This window comes from Amaranthus tricolor, chromosome 13, assembly GCF_026212465.1.
Source record: "Amaranthus tricolor cultivar Red isolate AtriRed21 chromosome 13, ASM2621246v1, whole genome shotgun sequence".
NCBI classification, from domain to species: domain Eukaryota; kingdom Viridiplantae; phylum Streptophyta; class Magnoliopsida; order Caryophyllales; family Amaranthaceae; genus Amaranthus; species Amaranthus tricolor.
This window is the reverse complement of record NC_080059.1, coordinates 1,396,284-1,417,876: the sequence shown is the minus strand read 5'-3', so window position 1 is coordinate 1,417,876 and position 21,593 is coordinate 1,396,284. Positions and strand designations below refer to the sequence as shown.

The following is a 21,593-nucleotide window of genomic DNA, read 5'->3' as shown; positions in this document are numbered from 1 at the left end:
TTTGCATTTTTTACACTTACCATACTTACAAATTTATATTTTCGAAAAAACTCATACATCAATGGATGCAATAAATCACAATTATTTCAATTACACAGTTATATAAATAAATGCATTGTTTAAAAATTATAATGGGAAATATATAATGTACTGTGTAGAACATTATATAGTGTCTGATAAAATTCTAGAATTACACCACATAAAAAATTATACTACGGAATAAATGTAAATTAGGAAATTACTTGAAGTGCATAATAGCCCCTTTTTTCATTTATTATTATTAAAACTAAAATGACATAAAATTCAATTAATTGATCATTAAAATCAGTCATTTATATTGTTAGACTACCATAATTACAATTTTGAATTTTAGGAAAAATATGAAGTATGGTTTGCAATCTAAAATTTCATTAAAATATTAACGTATTTAAAAATCCGTGTATTGCACCGGTTTCAATCCTAGTAATCTACATATGAATGTAGAATGATTACTGTGCCTTTATGCACGTTATTGTTCATAACTCTGATTCACACGCAGATTACAATTCTCTCTACTCGGGGCAAGTTTTGTGAAACGCAAATAGAAAATACACTTGCCAAGTTCTACTGTGTAGAAAAGTCGAGAGTACATCGTGACTTGGAGAACTAGAATTTCCTCCATTTCCGTGGGTTAGATCCTTAGTTTGATGTTTCTGAAATGTGCTTTATTTTGGCTTTGGTTGTAGGAAAAGAAGCAAATTGGTTATACAGTCTGATAGAAAGGAGTGTTGTAGGACATTAAGGATGCCCGCAGCTGCATAATTATACGTAGAGTTATAAGCACTGGATTATATACTTTATTTCTTTAACTTATTGATTATCGACACCTCAAAATCAATATCATACTGGTTTTTTTGGTTATGATGCCCATCATTCACGATTTTAGGGTATCTCGTCTACAAACTGAAATACATGAATGTTAGTTCAATCACAAGGTCACGTAACAAGTCGTGAGTTGCATTAATTATATAAATTTTTTTTGATATATGACAAAAGGGAATTTACTTGTAGTTTACTGCCCCTTTACCGTAGATAGTTGGTTATCGCACTCCAACTAATCCACAAAATCGTCTTTATTTAGTTTTTAATGACCATCTTTGTGAAAAATAAAAAAATATGAACAATCCAAATTCATAGTTTCTATTGTGCCTTTGTATAGTTTTTGTTAACAACTAGCTACACTTATGGAGCAAATTTGGTGAGATGGAGGAAATATGTTACTCAAAAAGTGAAAGCTAGGACCAAAATATGGTATTTTCAACTTAACCGAATTTATTGAATAGTTAAAATGACGATGAATTATTGTTGTATTTAGTCGATGGATAAATTATCCAACTTATTGACATCAAAATATACTTTTAGTACTCTATCAGTAGTGGATAGTAAATAATCTCCACTTTAAATGATTAATTTTCTTTTGCATAAATAACCTACATTTAAATGAAGTAGAATACAACTATACAACATAGTATAAATCAACATCCAATTACAAAACAATAATATTATATCATAAGTCCCAACACCAAAAACCCATATGATACTAATAAAGTTTGACATAATATTAGTAAACTTTAAACTACATGGATTTTAATTGCATCAAAAATATGTTTTTTATTTTTATAAATTCTTTGTTGTATTAAAATTACTATATTACATATTTATAAGAGAATGTTTTAGAAAGAAATATTATGAATTGTAATATCAATTGGATAGACTCCAAGCAAGTTACCACTTACCTCGTACAAGTATATGACGGTTAATCTCTGATAGCTTTAAAATGCTCAAACCAAACGCTGCGTTTTGAGCATAAGCGATTAAAGCGACAAAAGAAGCTAGGGTGACTGCCCGACACTGCCGCGCTAAATCAACTCCTCCGGTTTCGCCATTGTTATACCTTGGTCATTGTTTAACCAATTTCTTACTAATAATCAATTCTGGGATTTAAACAATTCTATTGAAGAAAAAAAGGCGGTAGCTTTTGTTGGAAATGGAGGGGGAAAGGAAGCAATTAAAGCAAGAAAGACAACCCCTTAAAACCATTCATGCCCTTAATCATAGTAGTTGGAAACAGAAGGTGAATTAAATTCCTTCAATTTTAGCTCTTATTCTATTATGGGTTTCTTTATTTATTGTGATTAATGTAATATCTGCCTTTTTTCATTCATAATTTATGATTAGGTCCATTTTCATTTATTGAATTTGTTGTTTGGATTGAAAATAGTTGAAGGAAAGCTGTTATAGGAGGGTAAAGGAAGATAGAAATCGGCTTCTATGGAATTCTAGATCAGCTATTCATCAATCTTCTGGACAAAAGGTTTGTTCATTAATTGGGTTGTTTATTGTTTTTATATGATTTTGTTTTTGCAGTTTTGTATGCTTGAATTAATCGGCAATCATACAATGGAGTTTATGTGGTACTTGATGACTTGTTGTGCATACAGTTTATGAGATTCTTGCATTTATGTACAGTTTCTGAGATCATGAAAAGGGCTTTTTTATTTTAATGGAGTATATGACATATAGTTACAGAGATTCTTTTAATTTTCCAGTTGTACTAGCTGAATTTCACTTAAAATTGCTTGGTAAGAAGATATATAATGCACTCATATTTTGTTCCATGAACTGTGTTCAGGAATACATTAAATCAGTATTCAAGGATATTTATAGGGATGAATTTAAAAAGATAAAAACCCAACGTTCTGGTAATCCTGAAGTTTCAAGCTGTTTGTCTGGAGAAGATGATATTTTGTGGGAATATGATGGCCAACCCACTGCTGATGAAGAAGAATGTGAAGAAATTTTGCTCGAAATGCAAAGGATCTTTTACGAGGATATGCGATTAGAGCTGAGTAAAAAGGGTAAGTTCCACCCGTCTCAATAGGAATAGGAGCAAGTAATTGCTAGCTTTCGAACATTTTTGGCATCATTGTATTTCACCTGTCTCCCCCTCTCCCTCGCCTCTCTCGTTTTGCACCCAAAATAAAGATGGGAAAATAATTCTGGAAGCTGAATTGAAATGGTTTACTAGTGTTTCTGACATTGGGTTTGGCTTTTCTAGAAGCAGAGAAATCCTTTGTTTTGGAGGATGAAGAAGATGAGTACTTGGCTTTTGCAGTTTCTCAGTATATGCAGTTGAATGATGAGAAGGTATGACATTGATTAGTTAAGTGAATCATCATTCTTGAGGTCTGTAATGGCCCTAGTTTCAGTATAGTTCTTTCAGTTAGCTCATGTCATGTATCATTGCAGTTAAGAAATGAGAAAAAGGTTGATAATTTGTAACAATTCTTCTTGGAATGTTCTTCGTTTCATTTACCGTGGAAATGTTTTCATCTTGTTACCAGTCTCGAGTCTTGATTCTACTCATATGGAAGCATGTCTGGCATTGATTCTTTGCATGTTGTGTGCTTAACTGTCTGATACCCTGATAGTGAATAAATGTTGCTCTTTTTTCTTGTCGTAACTTCAATGCTATTAGATTGTGTGCTAGCCATGTCAACATGCTACGTAATGCAAACATACTTATTCCAATTATCAGTCTTTATCTGTATATTATGTGACATGCTACAAATTTTTTTATACTGGTGGTATTGCGAATGATTTGTGGTGTAAAATATACTATGTTATTCTCATGGTAATAAAAAGTTGATTATAAAAAAGTTTTTCATTACCATCTAATATCGCCTTTTCAATTGGTAAGGCATTGGAATGAATTTTCTGAAGAAAATGAAATGATTGAAGTACAGTAAGCATGACCTTTAAACTTGTTAAGTGATTTTCCAACTAAAATTACACTAAATTTCCTTTAATATTCCCACCATTTAATATTGAATACCAAATTGGTCGTTAGAGATATTTAGGATTGAATTAGTGTATTGACAAACGTATAATTCTGAATGGAACAAATAGTAGGGATAGGAGGGAGTGTGTCTTTTATGAACCTTTGAATATTGAATGATTTAGTCGTTCTATGTAAGATAAATATCAACAAAAATGCTTGCAATATGAAATTGTTGCTTTTTTACTCATCCTTATTTTGCCTTGCTGTGCTTTTGTTGTAGGCATGGAAGGAGAAAACGTGGTGCCCAATCTGCAAGAAAGGAGAGTTACAAGAGAATGACCATCTTATATTTTGTAACTCTTGTCAGCTTAAGCTAAACAGAGGAGATCAGGTCTTGCAAAAACATCTCTGTCTTTAGTCTTTATCTTGTTTCATCCTGCACACTATAGTTCTCCTTTAGGTGGTCAAAACAACTTTCAGTAGTTGTCAATAATAACGCGATCGTCGTCCCCTATGCCTTAATCTAACCAAGTCTAGATCCCTTGCATCTTCAGGGCTTTGTCCGTTAGTCATATCTAGTAGAGCATATTGTATTTTGATCTATGTTGCTTTGCTGTGGCAGTTCAAAATTCTAAGGCCATGTTAATGTGTATGATCAAAGTCTAGTATAACATAATTCGTCAACTAATTCGCCTTTTGAATTTGCAAGTCGATTAAAATAGCCTAAAATCGACAATAATTCTTTTTTTTTTCAATAAATGACTGGCTACAAGAATGGTGAATCATGCGATAATGGGTCAATTAACCATGCACGGATGCACCTCTCCCCTCTAAGAAAGGGGAGAGGTAGGTAGATGGTTATTATGCTTCTCTTAAAAGAGCGTCCTTGAGACCTAACCATACTTTCAATCAATGGAGGCACATAATTTAATGGTCGTAATGTCGATGAACCTTGGGATCCTTGTTTTTTTGGTAATCCTGATCGAAAGAAATCCTTTTTGGTTTTTCGGAATTACTAATAAATAGATTTATCTTTTATAAATAGGCAAGTTCCTCAACGTTGTGCTAGACTGCAAGTTTGATAGTGCAACTTCTATGTATATCTAGCTCATGTATCACTATGACATGTTTGGATATGGATCATATTCATTTACCACCCGTTTTCTGCGTGACAGGTTAATTTGAGTTTGTTAAGAGATAGACTAGCAGAAGCTCACGAAGAACACCTCGATCGAGGCTGCAGATTAAAACCCGAGTTCTGTATCGAGACTGTATTTGATCTAACCGCGTTGTACATTAAATGCCAGCATTGTAACACATTTGAGATTGTATTATAAGTCTGATTCTTTTGCAACTTACAACTGTAATTTCTTTATCCAATAATAAAATGGTGAATCTTAGTGCTTTTAAGTTTTACCTAATCAATGTCTCAAAATGAGATCTAAGAATTAACTTTACCTTTGCCTTTGCTCGATGTCATGATGTCATCCAACATCCAAGATTTTCTCTAAATGCTCACATGATTTGAATCTTTTGACCTTATCTTTTAATATCGGTGGAATCATTCAATTGGATTATGAAATTTTCTAGGGATTTGGCATTTATAATATAATATTTTCCTTGTTTTGTTTTAATTGAATCCAAACATACGCGTTTGTGGTATCGTTTATGTTTAGAGTTATACACAATTAAATTGTAAAAAATATTACAAAAATACGAATAAACTAAAATCTCACATTTTTGGGATAAAAGTAATAAGCTCTTAATAAAAAATATAGTACTCTAGACATTATGCAAGGCTGCCCTTTTCTGTGGTCAAAAATTTATCTTGGAAGTAAAGCAAATTATACAAAAAAAAAGTTTAACAATTTTTTTTATTACATATATATATATTTGTTTTCGATAGAATTGAAGATTTATAATTATTTTAATTTACGATTAGATTAAAGTAAATTGACTAATTAAATGATAGGCAACGAATTTGTAAGTCTTTGCTATCAAAAATTAATAATAACTTTTAACATTTATGAGATTAAGGTTGCACACTTCAACCATTCCTTAACTCCGCCTAGTTCAAGCCTTTATATTTTGTATTTACAAAAACAAAATAAATTGTTTTTTAAAGAACTTTTAGTGATAAGAAAATTGCTTCTTTACCATGATTCGACCCAGACTAACCGAAATAAGAAACGACCCATCTCATAAATGACTCGAACCATATTCATTAAATTACGACGTGGTGTTAATCTATTTTGGTTTGCGTAGCTGCTGTTCTGTAGAAAATAAGGCGACTATGGATGATGGTTCCAGTGTTCCATGAAGACAACCGTCTTCAGTTGAAATGAAGATCACATTAACTGTAAACCTGCAACCATTTAGAAAGCATAAGAACCAGTCTCGTGTCTCAACTTTTTAGCAACTGAGAAAGTCAATTAGAGTTAAACAAAAACAAAGATTACGCGTAGGTGTAGCAAAATACACAGAAAAAGACAGGTAATTAGAATATCAATATCTAAATGCTAAGTATCAGAGCATGACTAATACTATAATTAATCACTACTTCATCATTAGCAATTCTCAAAAATATATTATTATGCTGATATATTTTATAACAAAGTCATTACAACCATAAACTGGGCGACAACAAACATAGTCAACCGCTTACAAGTCTCTATTGTGGTGATGGGTTATCAGTTACCTACCACATTGCCTTCATTCTAAGTAACCAAATCTACAGGAAGAACATACCAGAAAGTTTCTCCTAGATAACAAGGGAAGAGAGAGAAAGCGAAAGCGAGAGAAAGAGAGATGAACCGGGTAGCTTTCGTCTTTTTTGCTATATTCCTCCTTCGAGATCATTGTTTGCTGGTGCTGTCGCAAAATGCAGAAGAATGCAACAGCAACATCAACTTCAACGATAATGTCCAGTTTGACACCACTGCCATGTTTTGCCAAACTGTCTGGGGGGACAAAGATTACGTTCTTCGGGTAAGTTTCTAAACTTTAACACCCCTCTCCTATTGAATGGAATCCTTCCCTGCTTTTCAGCAAGGAAGCACGGACATGGGAAAAGTCTGGGATGTGCCGGTTTCCCTTGCAGAAATGGTTTTTTCGGATACTCCTGAAATTCAAACTCCCATTTCCAACCAGTTTAGACTTTTCAATCTTAACAATAGAAAACTATGAAGTTTAAATTTTGTATATGAAGAGGGGAAGAACAATTAACAAACTAACGATGAAGAATATAAAGAGAAGATGAATACAGGTAGGAAAAGATAAAGAAAGAAGGGTAGAAAACACGAAAATTTTAAAGTCTTGTAATATGGTAAGGCGTTTCCCTGTTTCCAAATTTTGAAGTTTACGTTTCTCGTTTCTGATCTGTTTAGGAAACTTTAGTGTTTCCATGCTAACTAGCTTCTCCGTAGGTGGTATTTAATTCATCAATCGGTCCCAACACCCCACAGATGATGTGGAGTGAACAATACACATTTCTTTGAGAATAGATTTCTGGAATTTTCAATGTAGTTTAGAGATGGGAGATTCAGGGTGGAGGTGAATATGACCGAGAACCGGGATTGAAATTCATAAACTGCCAATAAGAAAACAAACATGGCAGCAGCCTAGTAACTTGCTATATTGTGTGTCTCATAGGTTTACCTTACTGTCTAACATGTGGACTTCAGGTCAGGCAATTTCAGTCATAGGTCATAATTTCACTTAGAAACTCAATGTTTCAAAATCAAATTTTGGGTTCAATCCTGTTTTTACCAGGTTTTATACATTTAGTTTGCTACGATAGTTTTGTGTTCTGTTTAATTCTGTGCAAGTGGTAAATCTTAGAAAGGTCATCTTTGGGCTAAGGTCTCATGATTTTTCTCTCTGATTCTCTAGTATGTCCAAGCAGGAACAGAGCTTTGGAGTTTCCTACTGTCAGCCCCAAACACAAACTCATGGCTGGCACTCGGTTTCTCAAGCAATGGGCTGATGATTGGGTCTAGTGCAATGGTTGGTTGGATCTATCAAAATGGGACTGCAATGGTCAAGCAGTACTATTTGCAAGATAAAAATCCAGAAAAGGTGACACCAGATGCAGGTGAGCTCAATGTGAAGTTGAACTCAACAACGGTGTACACCCGGTCAAACCGCATATATCTGGCTTTCCAGCTTAACACAAAGCAACCTCAAAAATCGCTTCTTTATGCTGTGGGACCCTACGGCCAACTGCCAACAGCCAAGGATGAGTTAAGGTTGAAAGAGCACCGAGACAAAGACAGCGCCTCATTGGATTATACTACCGGTAAAGTTCATTCATATTAGTTATCTGTTGAGCACTAAAGCTCCTGTACTTGATAAATATTTAGTTCCTTCAGGTACCATATCAGTATGACACATCGCGCCACACAAAATAAAAACTGAATATAGAATGAGACTGATAAATGAGATAACAATGGAATGGGAATAATACCAAAAAAATACCTGAAAATGAAATATGAAAACAGAAACTGACACAGACAGCAGACAGACAGAAAGAAAAAGAAAGGAATAAAAATAATGATCATTAGGTGGAAGCCACGTTCATAGAGTACAGCATAATTTTCCCAGCCATTTCCAGTTGCATTATGAAATACATGATTTCCCCATCAACTCTAACTAGCATATCTACTGACGCCAGCAATGAATTAACCATCATCTAAATTGGAAAATGTCAAAAGCCAGTTCTTTATTAAAACATGATCTCCAATTTTTTATTTGTCAATGAAAAGCTTCACATAAGCATCTTCAAACAAAAGCATTGACCCACATACAGTAACCGTAGATGAATACTCTGCCTATGAGATAAGTGATACCAATCTTGACCAGAAAAGAAATTCCATTCTAGCAAAGGGAAAGGACTGTTTGCTACACGTATTCCAAAGAACATGAATTAAACTCACCAATCACCACAACTTCGATAGCAAACAGAAATGGGAAATGAAAAATGGCAAAAAAAAAAGAGACTTTTTTTATTACATAAAAGGTGAAAAATGACCAATCTTGAACTTCTGAGTCCAACTACAATCTGATTGCCTGTAATAAATTCTTTCCTAAGCATCTTATATATCTTTAAATGATGAAGTGATAAAAGTATTTCGCGAAATCATTTAGTTCTTTTATTTATATTAGGGAGAAGTAACACAATAAGCAGCCCATACACTGGAATACGAAGGACCCATGGAGCTCTAAACATGATCGGATGGGGAATCTTGATGCCAATTGGAGCCATAGTTGCTAGATACTTTAGGCAGTGGGACCCAATTTGGTTTTACTCACATGCTACAATCCAGATCTTTGCTTTTCTGTTTGGACTAGTTGGCTTCATCTTAGGATTCGTGGTGGAGGGATTTATAAAAGCTGAAGTGACACACCACAAGAATATTGGTATCCTTATTCTCATACTTGGTTGCCTTCAGGTAAGTTTCATCTAGATGTACATCTATCTTTAAAGGTTGAATTTATGGGACAAACAAATATATGAGAATCCAAAATGTATATATGCTTGACTTTCTGCAGGTAATGGCTGTCTTGATTAGACCAAAAAAAGGATCAAAGCCACGTAAATACTGGAATTGGTACCACCATAATGCTGGGAGGATCATGGTCATTTTTGCAATCTCAAACATATTCTATGGTATTCGTTTGGGTATGGAGGGTTCCAGTTGGTACGGTACCTATGCAGTGATTCTTGCACTCATGCTTATCGTAGCTATTGTTCTGGAAATCAGATTATGTAGACAAAGATAGTTTTGTAAGGCTTAAAACTAGAAGTTGCAGTGCAAATTCTGTATTGTGTTCTATGGGTTTACAGATTAGTGTGCTGAGATAGGAAGTATTTATTTGGCACTCAAAGATCACTTGTACCTAACATTTGTTTTGAGAATGTATTGCATGTTTTCTACATATATTTCTTGGCTTTATATAATGATAATTTCCAATCAAGACCTCTTAATTTTAAATGAGGATGACACTCAGATAGAAAATGCACAAACCCAAGCAGCATCTACATGGAGAAAATGTGACTTAATGCCAAAGCAAACAGGTTCGGTAAAAAGCAATGCAACATGCTCCACACTTCTAAGATAATCACAATCAACAAGGAATGCAACCCATAAATGTTAGTTCCTCTAAAAAGGTTACAAAACCAAAAAAGTGAATACTTAATGTTTACTTGATTTCATTGCCAAATCACTGGGGTGAACATGAAAACTTAAGAAACATATTACTGACAACTAATAAAAAGAGATAAGAGCATAGGACTACTAACCGATTGAAATTCAAGCCAGTTAGCCCTGACTGACAGCAGCAGCCAACACGGTTGCATCAACGCAGTATCTGCAAAGAAATTGCAGCAGAATCTGCAAACCAAGTTAACTGAAGTAGTAGGACTGACCAAAGAAAAGACACCAGGGGAATTTTTTAATTTTTGTTCTAATAAACAAAATGCTGGCCAGTACAATAATCTAGTTCCACATAGCATTAAAATCATGCTCAAAAAAATACAATACTCAAAAACTTTAAATACAATAAAGTATATCATAGCAACCTCAGCTATTAGAACTTGAAACATGAAACAAGCTAATTCGTTCATTTTCTGGAATGACAGACCAATTAGGAGACTGAACAGCACGCAACCACTTAAAATCATCAACGTTTGCCCAATACCCAGTCTCTTCATCAAGTCTTGACTCCCTTAAATCTTCCTCGATCCCCTTGTATTGAAAACAATAGGGAGCAAACCTCATTTCGCTACTGTCCTCAATTATAGGATGACTCCGCACCCTCAAGTAAAAATCACATCTCCTGGCGTTGTGAATCCTAATCTGATGTGATGCCAGCACAAAAACGCAACCTTCAACATCATCTATCAGCACCGAACCCAAAGCAGGCCCCGCATAAACTTTGCAATTCCTTAATTTATGAATAAAAAGTGCCCTCGACCTCCCTATCAACCTAACCTCACATGAACCGAGGTCAGACAATGTAAATTCCCCCATGTCCTTTCCCTTCAAATTCTCCACCAGAACCTCACCCTCTCTGTTTTTGAACCCTGGGGTATCCAATAAAATACGAGGTTTATCACTAGGAACCACTTGTGACTTCTCAACATTGACCTTTTCTACGGCAACTGGCTGGTTCTGCTTCACAGCTTTACTTTTAAAAGAGAACTTCTTTCTAGGAACCAGCTTTAGTGACACCTGATCAAGGGACTCTTTCAAGTCAGAAATAGTCTTGAGTGAAGCACGAACATCATAGGAAGGCAAGTGGTAAGAATTTTCTGCAAGCAGCTTCTCGAGGTCACTAATTAAAGCAGTGACATTATCAAGGTCTGCTTTGGTAAATGACTCCGGGGTTTGATCAATTTCAGCAATTTGTGTGTTAATTGATTGCTTGAGGTCAGAGAAGCGAGCAAGGAATGCATCAGTCGACTCAAAGGCCGGAGAAGTATCTGTCTCTTTACTACGAAAACGAGCTTGGTGGCGGTTTGATAGGCGTGCAATCATTGCTTCGTGCTTTTTTTGAATAGATGAATCTAAGGATTGGTCAGAGATTGAGGTTGAATATGGGATACCACTTTGATCATCCATATTGTTCTAATCCCTACAAGTAACAACATCAAGGTTCAGCCAGAAGCTAAAAAATCAAAGTTCCAAATGGACTTATCTATGGCATCTCCATGATTTTCAAGTTCAACATACCCTTTTACTCAAATCATCCAGATATGATTAAGGATGTCAACAAACTAATATTATTTTTGCAATTGCCATAAAAAAAAAAACAAAAAATTGGTAAAGCTTGGCTTATCTCTTACCCAATTACCCTATGTAGGATAATCAACATTCAAATTTGATTAGGGCACCTTCAAATTTCATGAAAAAAATTCTTTCTATCAAAATCATGGAAAATATTAAATGGTAAAGACTATAACTTGGACACAATTCCGTGTTGTGAAGACAACTAAACACAAAACTGTATCCGAGTAACATAGTAAAAAAGTAGACCAAGAATTGGGGTATTTCATCTAAGCATCATGGTCTACTACTTTGTTTAATGCACAAAATATAGAGATGGCTGGATATGAAAAAGAAAATAAGCAGTTTGAAACGACATTTTTTCTAATTTGTCCCATACATAGTTACCTGAAACGCCAAACGCTGCACCAAACGGCGTTCCGGAACGTTCGTACCTGAAAGGTACAGAAATGAGAACCAGATCTCCGGCGGCAACGTTCCGATTTCAAAAATCAGAACCTTTTCATCCCTTTTAAATTGGTGATGAGAATAAGAAAAGATGCAGTATAAGGAACTAGAACCCTAACAAAAAGCACAAGCAAAATCAATAGAGGAGGATGAAGAAAACTAACCGTCGTCAATGGTGGTATTGTGGGCTTTGAGGTGTCGCTATTTTTTCAAGGTACTTCCAATTTTCATCATCTCTTGAAAAACTCTTTAAACTTGAGCTTTTTCAAAATTATGCTCCTATGTTTTAATTTTTGGTTTGTACAAATTAAAATAAATTCGAAAAATTGATATTAATAATTTAATTTTTTTCTATCCGAATAATATAAGATTTAAATTATTTTTAAATAATTTAATATTTATTTTTAGTTGATTATTTTATAATAATTTAATATTTATACTTAGTTTGTATTTATAATTTAATTTTTATGTTAGTTTAGCGTAGCATATTCTACTATTATTTATTATTAGCAAGATACTAATATAATATGTTACGAAGAAATATTGTTAAATTATAAAAAATAATTAAATAAAAAATTGAATTATTAATGTAATTTTTTCAAATAAAAAAATAATTGATATTTTTTATCGTCTCAACCACTCCAATTTGTCTCTATCTCCCCCCTCTCGTTCTACTCCTTTCCACCCTTCCTGTTTCTTTGTCCACTCAATTTCAACAATTACCGGTTTGTTGCTGATTTTCTGAGTATTCTCATCTAACTGGTTGTTCTTCAACATCCCATTCTCAAGGTTATTCTGAACTATTCTTGTATTTCATTTCCTTTATTGTTGTTTCTTTAATACATATATTGGATATTTTGTTTGTTCAGCATGCTATTTTTTTCTTTGCCTTTTTGCTTCCTTAAAACATTTGATATTATGGTAATTGGAATCAGTTTCAGATATAAATGAAGATGCTAATTGTTTTATCGTGTAGAAATTACAAAAGTTTTAAGTCTTTAAATGGTGGATAACAGGAAAAAGCAATTGGGTTCGTGGGTATTTTATCATTCAGATAATGGTGGATTTAACAATTACCAACTTCTTAGTCTAGCATTAATTATGCTTATTAAGCAACTTTTTAATCAAGTAGGGAAGTTAATTAATACTTAAATTGGGCTTATTAAGAGATTTCTTAATCAAGCAGGGAAGTCTTTTTTATTCGAGGGTAGGCTAGCAAATCCTTACGGGCAAGGGGAGTGGGAATTAATCTTTTCTGACTCGTTTAGGCAGTGAGAATCGAACCCTAGCACCGGGAAAACCCATGATTCAAAACGAGGAATTTAATAATGCTTATTAAGCAAGGTGCCAAGGCATCCAATTTCAATAAAGAAGTTACTTAATCAAGATCATGGGTGAAATATAATTTAGTTACAAGGGCTATTGTTTGAATATTGGGATTATCCCTTTTTGGATGTTTATCTTGTCATGGATCATTGCTGCAAAAATTTTGTTAGCGAAGATTTCTCATATTGATTTAGTTTGGATCATCAACCGACTTTGTATTGTTGGAAATAAGGCTTTCACATTGTTATGAATATGGCACCATATTGATATGTTGTGAGGGGACACGGGGGGAATATTTAGCAAAATATTCCTTACGTACTTATTGATTCAAGTTGTTCTGTCGTACTATGTTGTATGAGAAAATCTATCTTTCGGTGTGCAGTATGGCGTTTGTTACAGCACCTTTAAATTATGGTCCCTTTCTAAAGAGATTTCGTAATGGAGGACATCCTATTGTTGCATTTCCTAATGTTGCAAGAAACCTCACTAAGAGAACATCGTGCAAATGCTCGGATAACGCTACTTATACTTCTTTGGTTCGTAAAGTTTTCCTCTACACGCGCAATTAGTCTATGTTTGTTTTCTTGCTTGATCGTATGGCCTAATTCCATTTTCGTTACATTCTTTTCGGTTTCTAGTATTTTGAGGCGGAGACTAAAAAACATGATTTGTTAAGAGCAGTTCAAGAAACTGAAAGGGGACTCAAAACAACTCCCGACCAACGATCATCCATTGAAGAGGCACTGGTATGTATTTCCTTTTCGAAATGAGATAATTTTGAATGTTATTCATTAGTAATTATTTTGGTTATGTGATTGATGTTGAAGTAATTAGTCACTTTGGCAAGTCAGTTTGACGGGTATTCAATATATCATAACATTTCTTATTCAGGTAACTGTAGAGAAGTATGATGCTGGTGAGCCAATTAATTTGGAAAAGCTAGACGGGACATGGCGTCTTCAGTACACTTCTGCCCCTGATGTCGTAGTCCTTTTCGAAGCTGCTAATAGACTTCCAATTCTTCAAGTACCAACACCGCAGATATTGCATGAGCTTTGGCTTTTGTATTTGTATTTTCCAGCTTCCCTCGATTGAACTGTCATACCATTGACATTTTTGTCTTGCATATTCTTGTTTTTCAGTGGTAGTTATCTGTTGGTGTGATGCTAGGTGGGTCAGATTTTCCAGAAATTTGAATGTCGTAATCAACCTGATGGTGGTGTTGTTCGGAATATTATCAGATGGAGCATCCGAAACCTACTAGAGGTGAATTTTACTTGCTTCTAGTTTACATTTTCACGACGTTCTGCAACTTAGATTATGATCTCAAATTGAAGTATTCAAAGCAGTTAGTTTCATTTCAACTGTTATATTTATTAGATCGGTCGCATATCAGCAAATACTAATCCATAAATTTGGCTGTTAGGAAAATGAAGGTGCTACCCTGCTAGTTTCTGCGAAATTTTCAATGGTTTCAAAACGCAATATCTACCTTCAGTTTAAGGAGGTTAGTTCTCGAGTCTCAACTTTATAATATGAAGTAATGTATACTAGTTCCGCATATCTTCCCAAAGTCAACAGTAAATAGTTTAGTCTTCCATTATTGATGTCTGAAACGGGATTTTATTTGGCAGATCACTTTTCAAGACATTGCCATAAGCGAGCAGGTACAAGCCGTCATAGCTCCTGCCTTGCTACCACGAACATATTTAAGCCTACAGGTAATCCAGAGACACTCATAGACCATTGTTCCGAATTTGCATCAATAAGTGAACATGATTCAATGAGTTATTTTACTATATTTCATTATAGTCAAAGCATACTACTGAATGTCGGGGAATGGCTGTTTGCAGATTCTACAGTTCATCCGTTCCTTCAAAGCGCAGATTCCTGTAACAAGCACGAGCCCTCAGAGGTTCTTCATTTGATACGTTCAAAATATTATCTTCCTTTCATTTTCTTTAAAATTTCACTTACGCACTTGATTTGATGTAATTTCAGGCAGTCTGTTGGGGGACTGTATTATATTTCCTACTTAGATGACAACATGCTATTAGGACGTGCAGTTGGAGGTGGAGGGGTTTTTGTGTTCACCCGAGCTCAACCTTTTGTCTGTTGACAACACTCGACTCTATGTTCTCATTATTGAAGATTCGAAGTCTTTATACTTAACATGAATTATATGCAATTGGAATTCACCCAACTTTACATTATGTTTTGATCTGTAATAGTGAAATACAATTATGTTTTTTGGAATGAGTACATTTTGGTTCATTTGTTTGAAGGATACCTAGTCAAGCATTCTAAGGATAGTAAAGCAATACAAAGTGGTTAAATTATGTGTACTTATTCATAAGAAGTTACAAATAATGTTTTAGAAGTGCACATGATTGTAATCAAAGTTCTACCAGAACCAATTTTTTTTATAAGGGTAAGGCTGTGTACATTCATACTTTCAAACTTCAATGAGAGTCTAACATTTGGACAATAAAATGAAATGAAATTATTTACTGATCAAGTAAAAATCCAAATCATGATTAGTGTGTGTCATAAGCCAAGAACACTCCACGAACGAAGTAACCGAATAGGCGATTACCGAAATTGTGACAAACTCGTCTTATTGGTATGGAGAAATACAAAAATACATAATTGAATTCATAATAATTAATTAATTACTCCAAGAAAATTCTTTGGTTCCATCTACATTCCCAATGGGGACCAATTTCAAAACTTTCCTCTTCTTTGATAATATCACCTCTTGCTAGCCTAAAGAGTTCAAGAGCTATGATACTAATTTGAGGACATCCACTTATATACAATACAGAGAGTTTCCTGCAACCATTCTTCAGAGCCAACAATCCACGCTCGCATAAATTTCGACATCGATTCACATGAAGTCTTTCCAAATTGTGACAATTCATCGCAATCGACTCCCATCCGTTAACTCTAATCTCAGGACACAATGCCAAATGCCACTCCACCAACGAAGGACATCCTGTTGCTATTACTGCAATACTCTCATCCCTAACCATCCTACACAATCTCATGTTGAGAACCCGGAGATTTTTTGCATACCCTTCACCAATCGTTGATAACCCATGTCCACGAATCGACCAATTAAGATTCGAGATGTTCAGATACTCGAGACCTCCCCCGCTTACCATACCTTTAATCCCTTCGGACTCAAACCTACAAGATTCGGCTTCCAAATAAGCAAACGTTTGAGAACATCCACGAAATCCCACTCCCATTATGCCTCCACAATTACTGATTCTAATGCCATAAAGATGAATACAGTTTTGAACAAGGCACTTTATGCCATGATCAGTTATATGCATACAATGAGTAAGATTTACATCTTCCAAATCCAAACAAGACTTAGCCAAGATTTCCAAACCCACATCAGTAATGTCACAACGATAGAGGCTGATAAACTTCAACAACTGACAACCACTTGCTACAAATCTAAGACCCTCATCAGTGATCTGCCAACAACAATCCAAATAAAGAGCTCGTAGCCTTGAACCAAGGCATTCTAATAGCTTTAGACTCGAATCAGGCAGCTCAGTGCACCCAGATAAGGACAATGACCGTATGTTTTGGAAACGCTTCAATACTCTATGTAATTCATATGTACCGATCCTATGAGGAGCTCTTGAAAGCGGGTTTTTGAAACAGGTGAGTGAACAATCAAAACGCAATGACAGTTGATTTTGGTTCCGAATATCTAGCCACCTACTACAGGTTAGTCCAAAGGCTTCACGATCACATTCATTAATAAGCCGTTTGAAGATGAATACAAGGCAATCATCAGGAAGATCCATTATGGTGGTGAAACTATCCATGTTATAATCCTCCATTCAGTTATACTTAAAACCCTAGCTACCAGAAACCGGAAACTTCCACAAAATCTAGTTCGAAAACTCGTCCCCAAAACTCTGGATTAATGTTTCGAAAAATTTGTTCCTCAAACTCTAGATTCACGTTTCAAAAACTTCGTTCCCCAAACTCTAGGTTACTCTTCTAAGGAAGAAATTTTCAACCTACAAGGCTACAACCGATTAAAATTGTGAATTAACATTTAGCATTTCCGTTTGTTGACATTGCTTCCTATGATTCTTTACCAGCAAACTTCATATTAAGATAACTGTAAGTAACCAACAATCAAACAAATCCATAAAAAATATATAACCCCAAACTTTAAATCAATTACCACAATATTTATCACCAACCCAAATGCACCTAAAGCAGTCAGATAAAAAGAGGGAATTCAGCCAATAACTATCATATTTCTACAATTTGATTGATAATAAAGATGAACAAGAATTTAATTCAGAAAAAGAGGAACGTAAATGAAAACTGAGAGTGTTCAGCTTGAATTGTTAATAAAATAACTATATAATATGAAGAATGTAGTGATTTTTCTTGCAACAAGAATTTAATAATCAAATTTTGGATCAAACCCATCAAAATGAAATAAATAACAAAATCTTTTACAAAAATAAATCTATATTGATGAGATAATAAGCAGGATAAAATTGAAAACTGGAAGTAAAAATGCAGTGGTAATTGTCAAGGAATAAGGGATTACCATATTGAAGATTGAGTGTAGGATATGAGCAGCTATCTGCCTGTGAACAATCAAGAGTTACGACTATTCACGTCATCAAAAAAGAGGGCAGATTTGTTGTCCACGATCTTATTGTACTAATATACAAATACTAGTATATATGCATCTAATTAGATTATCATTATCAAATTATAATAATTTTTATAAAATATAATATAATATAATAAATTTAATGTAAACCGTTTATAATAGTTATATTCTTAAAAAAAATAATATTTACTGAAAAACATATATATAACTTTTTATATAAATAATAAAATAAAACTTAATTAATATTTAAACGGTTTATATTAATATTATAATCTTGAATGCTAAATTAGCAACTTGTTACTATCTTGTTTCAACGGAGTTAAAATTATAGGAATTTTTATTACTGGTTATTTACAACTTTTATCAATTTGATAATTCTTATAAATTCTAAATTATATACTCTTTAATTTCAATTATTTGTCTCATTTGTATTTTTGGTATTAACACCTAGTTCTACAAAATTCTACAAGTCTATTACATAGAATATCTCAAAACTCAATCATAAAAGTCTCTTCACGCTCACTTCACCTTGAGTCCCCGTCATCCCGAGAGAGACATAATCGTAGAGCTATGGGGTTCCTCCCAATCTTGTGCACACAAAAATCTAAGACTGATATTGCTTTTAAACCTTCTATTTGATTTAACATGTTTCAGTTTGTTTTGGATTGCTTCCACTCATTCAGTTAAATATGACTTCCTATTGTTTTCATCTTTTAGATTGCTTACAGATCATTATCAGCCAGGAACGATGGGATTGCAGAGGTGAATATAGTATTCTTAGAAGATACTTTGAATTTGAGCATGTATATAAGTTTTAGTGTCTGTGTTGTGTGTTTAGTAAGTGTGTAGTAGATTTGGTTATGTTGACTGTTGTGGACTTTTATAGTTCGTTGTTGATACAAATGTGCCAAGTGTATCAAATGTTCAAGACCTTGCAAACAACCTACAGGTACAAGACAGTGTTTCTGACTTGTCATTTACGCCAATTGTACATGAAGGGCGGAACCAGGTCAAGGATGCTTTCCAAAGACCAAACATGATGTCAAGACATTATATTGGGAACAAGGAAACCAAGACAATAACAAGGAACAACAGCATACACTTGGAAATGGGAACAGCATACCTTGCTGAGTCTGTTGAGTGCAAGCCTGACCCATCTAGACCCTGAGCAAACTTGGGACGTCATCCTTACACATGGACCAAGCCATCAAAGGTCCAGGACCTCTCTAACCCACGAAGAATCCTAGAGACTAAGTGGAAGGAGGGTTGCTCGACAGTTTTGCTGAGTCAAAATTTGTCTAAGTATTTTTATTTCTGTTTTCTGTTTGAGCGCCTTGTAAGCCTTTGTATTTAGCACGTGTTCTTTAATTAAGCGTGTGATTAGTTTTAGCCGTTAAGGTAGTTGAGTGCTCTATATAAGGAGGGCCTCACCCCATGTAATAAACGTTCAAGCATTTTGATTTCATTTGATTCAATACAAGTAGAGGTATTTCAGAAAACTTGTTTCTGTTTTCCTTCTTTGAAGTTGACGGTGACTTCATCAAAGGTATACGAGTATCCTTTGATCTTTGCGGGTTCAAGGATTGTGGAACAATCATTGGCACTGCAAGGAAACCGTAAGTACAATTCCTCGAAGGCATTGTACATCTATCGTAGGTATAAGAACGTTGATCCAGACGCTGGGCATCATCATCAGAAAACCAAGAAAGGATTTCTTGGCTCTGTTCCTGTGTGTTAAGTGTATTGTTCATCATCGTTTGTTGTTTGTGTGTGTGTAATGAATCAAGGCTTCCGCTAAACATTAACCCTTGCATAATCAAGGCCTTAATCAGCCCTGGTTTTGCATCAGTTGTATGATTATTTTAGACTTTGGTATAAATGTTTGGGTTTAAGATTAATTGCTATAGAGATGTTTTAGACCTCGTGACCCTTTTTACGAGTTATGAATTAAGATTTGAGTTCATTGGGTAAGTAAACCTTGTGATGATCTATTTTATTTAGTCAACCGGTAAGTCGGGTTGTTACAACCAATCACTCTTAATTTATTTTTTTATCTTAATTTATAAGTTTATATAAACAAATGGGTTCTTACTTGCTTCGTGTCCATGATAAGATTATTAATATTAACTTTTTATATTTCAAAATATATTAGCGCATGTAGAGTACTTTTTTCTAATTTTGCCTAATACTTTAATGCTACGTTATAAATTGAACCATAGCGTATGTTTCGTGGTATATAGCTTTTTTCCACTAATATAAGTACATTTTGTATTCGTGCAAAATAAGTCGACTTGAAGGGAATATTTTATAAACAAAATATTCCTCGTTATATGATAATAGCTTTTAAAAATATTTTATCTCAATGTAATAATAAATCAATGTCATACAAGAATATTATACAATTATTACTACTTTTAAATATAATTATTAGATTAAATAATAAATTGTTATATAGAGGAGCAATTCTTATATGAGAATTGAGATGGTGAGACATGTTGATGCGGAATATCCTCAATTTTAATATTTAAACTGACATATAAAACAATAAACAATTAAAAATATTTTTTAGTATGAAAGTTGATGTTTTTAAAATTAATTTTGGACCGTCTTATAGTGAACACAAATTTTTGTTTGAAATAGTATCATTGTGAACGCTTCATACAGATAGATTGAATAATCTAACTAATATAAATTATTGACATATGAGCTTCTTAATTTAAGACCGTTTTTACCGAGAGACGATCTCTTACAATGATAGCATCATAGTAAAGCCTTCTTAAATGAAGATTTACAAAGAGAAGGGCCACAAGAGTATGAGACTATTTCACATTGAAATTATCTTTATTGAACTGAACTAATGTACATTTGTTGCTGTTTTGAAATGATCACTTATTATAGTCTCAGAGCGATCACTTGTAACTCTAGAATAATCACTTATAATTATAAAGTGATTAACTAGAAAATTTGACTAATTGTATGGGCTCATCTCATATAAGACTAACCGAGTGAAAGGCACATCCCGGTGAAAAATTGAAATCAATAAGATAAATTATCAAAAAAATGCACGAAATAAGATAACTTTCAACTTATTTCCAAAAATAAGCGTGTAATTCCCAAACCTGTGGTTAAACTATGTGTAATTTCCAAAAATACATATATGTTTTATTTGGATTGACTATGTTTATATAAATATATATATATATATATATATATATATATATATATATATATATATATATATATATATATATATATATATATATATATATATATATATGTTTATTTAGTTATATATTTGAAACATTTGTATATATTTAGTTGTATATATATGTTTATTTAGTTTATCATAATCTCCAAGCTTTGACTTACGAATGCTCGGACTTTTGACGACGAATCATCCCGCTTGAAACATACATTGACTTGTAATAACTTATGATGATGTCTCTATTGCATATATATTAAATAAAATCAACTCAATAATTAGGAAAAGTAGCTGGTCAAAAAAAGTCAAAGTAGATATTCGCAGTTAATAACTGCGAAACTGCAAACAAGG

General features: G+C 33.8%; 5 protein-coding genes across 10 annotated transcripts; 3 read left to right on the top strand and 2 right to left on the bottom strand.

Annotated features, from left to right (window-relative positions):
• Positions 1-1,748: 1,748 nt before the first annotated feature.
• LOC130798486 (uncharacterized) lies at positions 1,749-5,424 on the top strand. The gene is made up of 6 exons (XM_057661500.1): positions 1,749-2,113; positions 2,261-2,353; positions 2,672-2,897; positions 3,098-3,186; positions 4,101-4,211; positions 4,996-5,424. The coding sequence occupies exons 1-6, from the start codon at positions 2,027-2,029 to the stop codon at positions 5,155-5,157; spliced, it is 768 nt and encodes a 255-aa protein (XP_057517483.1). The 5' UTR covers positions 1,749-2,026; the 3' UTR covers positions 5,158-5,424.
• A 1,004-nt stretch (positions 5,425-6,428) lies between these two features.
• LOC130798484 (cytochrome b561 and DOMON domain-containing protein At3g07570-like) lies at positions 6,429-9,819 on the top strand. The gene is made up of 4 exons (XM_057661496.1): positions 6,429-6,808; positions 7,712-8,117; positions 8,984-9,270; positions 9,371-9,819. Exons 1-4 carry the CDS (start codon positions 6,629-6,631, stop codon positions 9,599-9,601), a joined length of 1,104 nt encoding a protein of 367 aa, XP_057517479.1. The 5' UTR covers positions 6,429-6,628; the 3' UTR covers positions 9,602-9,819.
• Positions 9,820-10,310: 491 nt separating this feature from the next.
• LOC130798485 (tubulin-folding cofactor C) lies at positions 10,311-12,358 on the bottom strand. Of its 3 annotated transcripts, none has more exons than XM_057661497.1 (3): positions 12,219-12,358; positions 11,995-12,041; positions 10,311-11,455 (listed from the first exon to the last, which is right to left on the bottom strand). In XM_057661497.1, the coding sequence occupies exon 3, from the start codon at positions 11,440-11,442 to the stop codon at positions 10,402-10,404; it is 1,041 nt and encodes a 346-aa protein (XP_057517480.1). In that variant the 5' UTR covers positions 11,443-11,455; positions 11,995-12,041; positions 12,219-12,358; the 3' UTR covers positions 10,311-10,401. The 3 variants fall into 3 exon arrangements, with proteins under 3 accessions (XP_057517480.1, XP_057517481.1, XP_057517482.1); XM_057661498.1 differs by having other exon boundaries at positions 11,995-12,115; positions 12,219-12,337; XM_057661499.1 differs by lacking the exon at positions 11,995-12,041 and having other exon boundaries at positions 12,219-12,348.
• A 324-nt stretch (positions 12,359-12,682) lies between these two features.
• Positions 12,683-15,725, top strand: LOC130798483 (probable plastid-lipid-associated protein 10, chloroplastic). Its single transcript, XM_057661495.1, has 9 exons — positions 12,683-12,843; positions 13,763-13,916; positions 14,019-14,126; positions 14,272-14,406; positions 14,551-14,646; positions 14,807-14,887; positions 15,015-15,101; positions 15,234-15,295; positions 15,382-15,725. The coding sequence occupies exons 2-9, from the start codon at positions 13,764-13,766 to the stop codon at positions 15,497-15,499; spliced, it is 840 nt and encodes a 279-aa protein (XP_057517478.1). The 5' UTR covers positions 12,683-12,843; position 13,763; the 3' UTR covers positions 15,500-15,725.
• Positions 15,726-15,975: 250 nt separating this feature from the next.
• Positions 15,976-18,081, bottom strand: LOC130798482 (F-box/LRR-repeat protein 12). 4 transcript variants are annotated; one of them, XM_057661491.1, is made up of 2 exons: positions 17,972-18,081; positions 15,976-17,527 (listed from the first exon to the last, which is right to left on the bottom strand). In XM_057661491.1, the coding sequence occupies exon 2, from the start codon at positions 17,238-17,240 to the stop codon at positions 16,053-16,055; it is 1,188 nt and encodes a 395-aa protein (XP_057517474.1). In that variant the 5' UTR covers positions 17,241-17,527; positions 17,972-18,081; the 3' UTR covers positions 15,976-16,052. The 4 variants fall into 4 exon arrangements, with proteins under 4 accessions (XP_057517474.1, XP_057517475.1, XP_057517476.1 ...); XM_057661492.1 differs by having other exon boundaries at positions 15,976-17,431; positions 17,972-18,073; XM_057661493.1 differs by having other exon boundaries at positions 15,976-17,423; positions 17,972-18,064.
• Positions 18,082-21,593: the final 3,512 nt, after the last annotated feature.

Bases quoted from the DNA above. Each gene is read 5' to 3' on its own strand.
- LOC130798483 (XM_057661495.1), top strand. From the start codon at position 13,764: ATGGCGTTTGTTACAGCACCTTTAAATTATGGTCCCTTTCTAAAGAGA. The intron at 14,647-14,806 runs GTGAATTTTACT...TTTGGCTGTTAG, and splicing joins GCATCCGAAACCTACTAGAG to GAAAATGAAGGTGCTACCCT. The intron at 15,296-15,381 runs GTTCTTCATTTG...ATGTAATTTCAG, and splicing joins ACAAGCACGAGCCCTCAGAG to GCAGTCTGTTGGGGGACTGT.
- LOC130798485 (XM_057661497.1), bottom strand. From the start codon at position 11,442: ATGGATGATCAAAGTGGTATCCCATATTCAACCTCAATCTCTGACCAA.
- LOC130798486 (XM_057661500.1), top strand. From the start codon at position 2,027: ATGGAGGGGGAAAGGAAGCAATTAAAGCAAGAAAGACAACCCCTTAAA. The intron at 2,114-2,260 runs GTGAATTAAATT...GATTGAAAATAG, and splicing joins ATAGTAGTTGGAAACAGAAG to TTGAAGGAAAGCTGTTATAG. The intron at 3,187-4,100 runs GTATGACATTGA...CTTTTGTTGTAG, and splicing joins TGCAGTTGAATGATGAGAAG to GCATGGAAGGAGAAAACGTG.
- LOC130798482 (XM_057661491.1), bottom strand. From the start codon at position 17,240: ATGGAGGATTATAACATGGATAGTTTCACCACCATAATGGATCTTCCT.
- LOC130798484 (XM_057661496.1), top strand. From the start codon at position 6,629: ATGAACCGGGTAGCTTTCGTCTTTTTTGCTATATTCCTCCTTCGAGAT. The intron at 6,809-7,711 runs GTAAGTTTCTAA...CTGATTCTCTAG, and splicing joins ACAAAGATTACGTTCTTCGG to TATGTCCAAGCAGGAACAGA. The intron at 9,271-9,370 runs GTAAGTTTCATC...GACTTTCTGCAG, and splicing joins TCATACTTGGTTGCCTTCAG to GTAATGGCTGTCTTGATTAG.